Genomic DNA, 1,371 nt, shown 5'->3' with positions numbered 1-1,371 from the left:
AACCGTTCACACGCCTACCCGCGGGCGCAAGACCTCCTCTTCCTCATCTTCGTCTGGTTCCTCTTCCCTCTCTGTTTCCCCCTCTTCTTTCCCCTCTTCTTCTCCCTTTTCTTCTCCCTCTTCTTCTTCCCTCCCTGTTTCCCTCTCTGTTTCCTCCTCTTCTTCCCCCTCTTCTTCCCCCTCTTTTTCTCCCTCTTCTTCTTCCCCTTCTACTCCCCCTTCTACTTCTTTGGCGAAGGTCAGCCCTCTTGCGGTGCGCCATGTGGTTTCGGCGGGAGCCACCTCAATCTTGCGTAAGTTTGGCATCACTCCGGTTCCCTTCTCATTGTTTGTTTTTGCTTGTCGTTTCCCTTACTCTTTGTCACACCAATCTTCTCCCTTGTTACACACTCCTCACCACCTTCCGTTGATACCCACTCCTGTCCTTACCTTTCCATCTCAACCTAAATGAGAAGCTATCCGCGGTTAGCTGCTCATTTTTTTTTTGCGTTTAATCGTGGTCTGCATTGAAAATTATACAATCCTTGAGAACATCACTGACACTTTTTTTGTCTTCTAGCCGTCAAGAATCCCGAGGACAACTCGACGACCTTGGGCTCAATCTCGTCGCACACCCCCTCCACCAACTCTGGTCTTCCTTCGGCAAGCCCGGCCGACCTCAGCGAGGAGCTCGAAATGCTCCTCAACGCGCACGTAAGCGGAGACCTCACCGAGGACGAGCTTTGCGACTGGCTTGACGACCTCAAGCTGAAGGTCGACAGAGTGGAGGAGGACCTCTCCTCCGTGCTGTCCTGCGTGGAGGAGGATGAAATTTGCCCCCTCGAGGCGATCCACGAGTACGCTGAGTCGTTCTCAAGCTCGGCCTCGAGCGAATTCGAGGAGTATCCCCTGGAGGAGTGCCTCGACTCCGACGACGCCGCATCTGTGGTCAGCTCGGCTTTTCCTGTGGAGGAAGCCCAGGCCGCGGCTGCGGCCGGATACCTGGAGACCGCCAGGGAACTCCTCGTCGCGAGGATTGAGCAGAACGCTTGGAGATGGGGAGAGGTCGCGCGATCGGTCTTCTCCCCGGCAGCCTGTTCCGGACAGCTGCCCAGGCACGACCTTGACTTCCGGTCGCACCAGCGCGACCGTCTCAACTTTAAGGTTGGTCCCAGCAGGAGCCGCTTTGACCTGCTGCCAGAGAAAGTCGACCCCGAAGGTCCTTCCTTCGACTTTGTCCGGCCCCAGCTGGACCCCGAGGAAATGCCCCTCCGCCAGGTGCTGGAGCAGATCTGGAAAGAGAAGGTCGGGTGGATGATGGGCGGAGGAGCAGGTTGGGCGGCCTTTCTCCCCATTGACCCGCTCTTCTAGAGGCTGGTGGGATGGTCGTGG

The 1,371-nt window shown here is 57.0% G+C and overlaps 1 protein-coding gene across 1 annotated transcript; it reads right to left on the bottom strand.

The window, feature by feature from the left end:
- BZA05DRAFT_410239 (uncharacterized protein) lies at positions 1 to 1,371 on the bottom strand. The gene is made up of 2 exons (XM_051484873.1): positions 560 to 1,371; positions 1 to 293 (listed from the first exon to the last, which is right to left on the bottom strand). The coding sequence occupies exons 1-2, from the start codon at positions 1,332 to 1,334 to the stop codon at positions 7 to 9; spliced, it is 1,062 nt and encodes a 353-aa protein (XP_051335859.1). The 5' UTR covers positions 1,335 to 1,371; the 3' UTR covers positions 1 to 6.

This window comes from Tricharina praecox, assembly GCF_024521635.1.
Source record: "Tricharina praecox strain CBS 144465 chromosome Unknown BZA05scaffold_31, whole genome shotgun sequence".
Lineage (NCBI taxonomy): Eukaryota > Fungi > Ascomycota > Pezizomycetes > Pezizales > Pyronemataceae > Tricharina > Tricharina praecox.
Note: the sequence above shows the minus strand (reverse complement) of the source record. Positions and strands in the feature narration are given on the sequence as shown.

Excerpts from the sequence above, each read along its gene's own strand:
- BZA05DRAFT_410239 (XM_051484873.1), bottom strand. The coding sequence starts at position 1,334 with ATGGGGAGAAAGGCCGCCCAACCTGCTCCTCCGCCCATCATCCACCCG. Across the intron at positions 294-559 it reads GTCCTCGGGATTCTTGACGG|GCAAGATTGAGGTGGCTCCC; the intron begins CTAGAAGACAAA and ends TGCCAAACTTAC.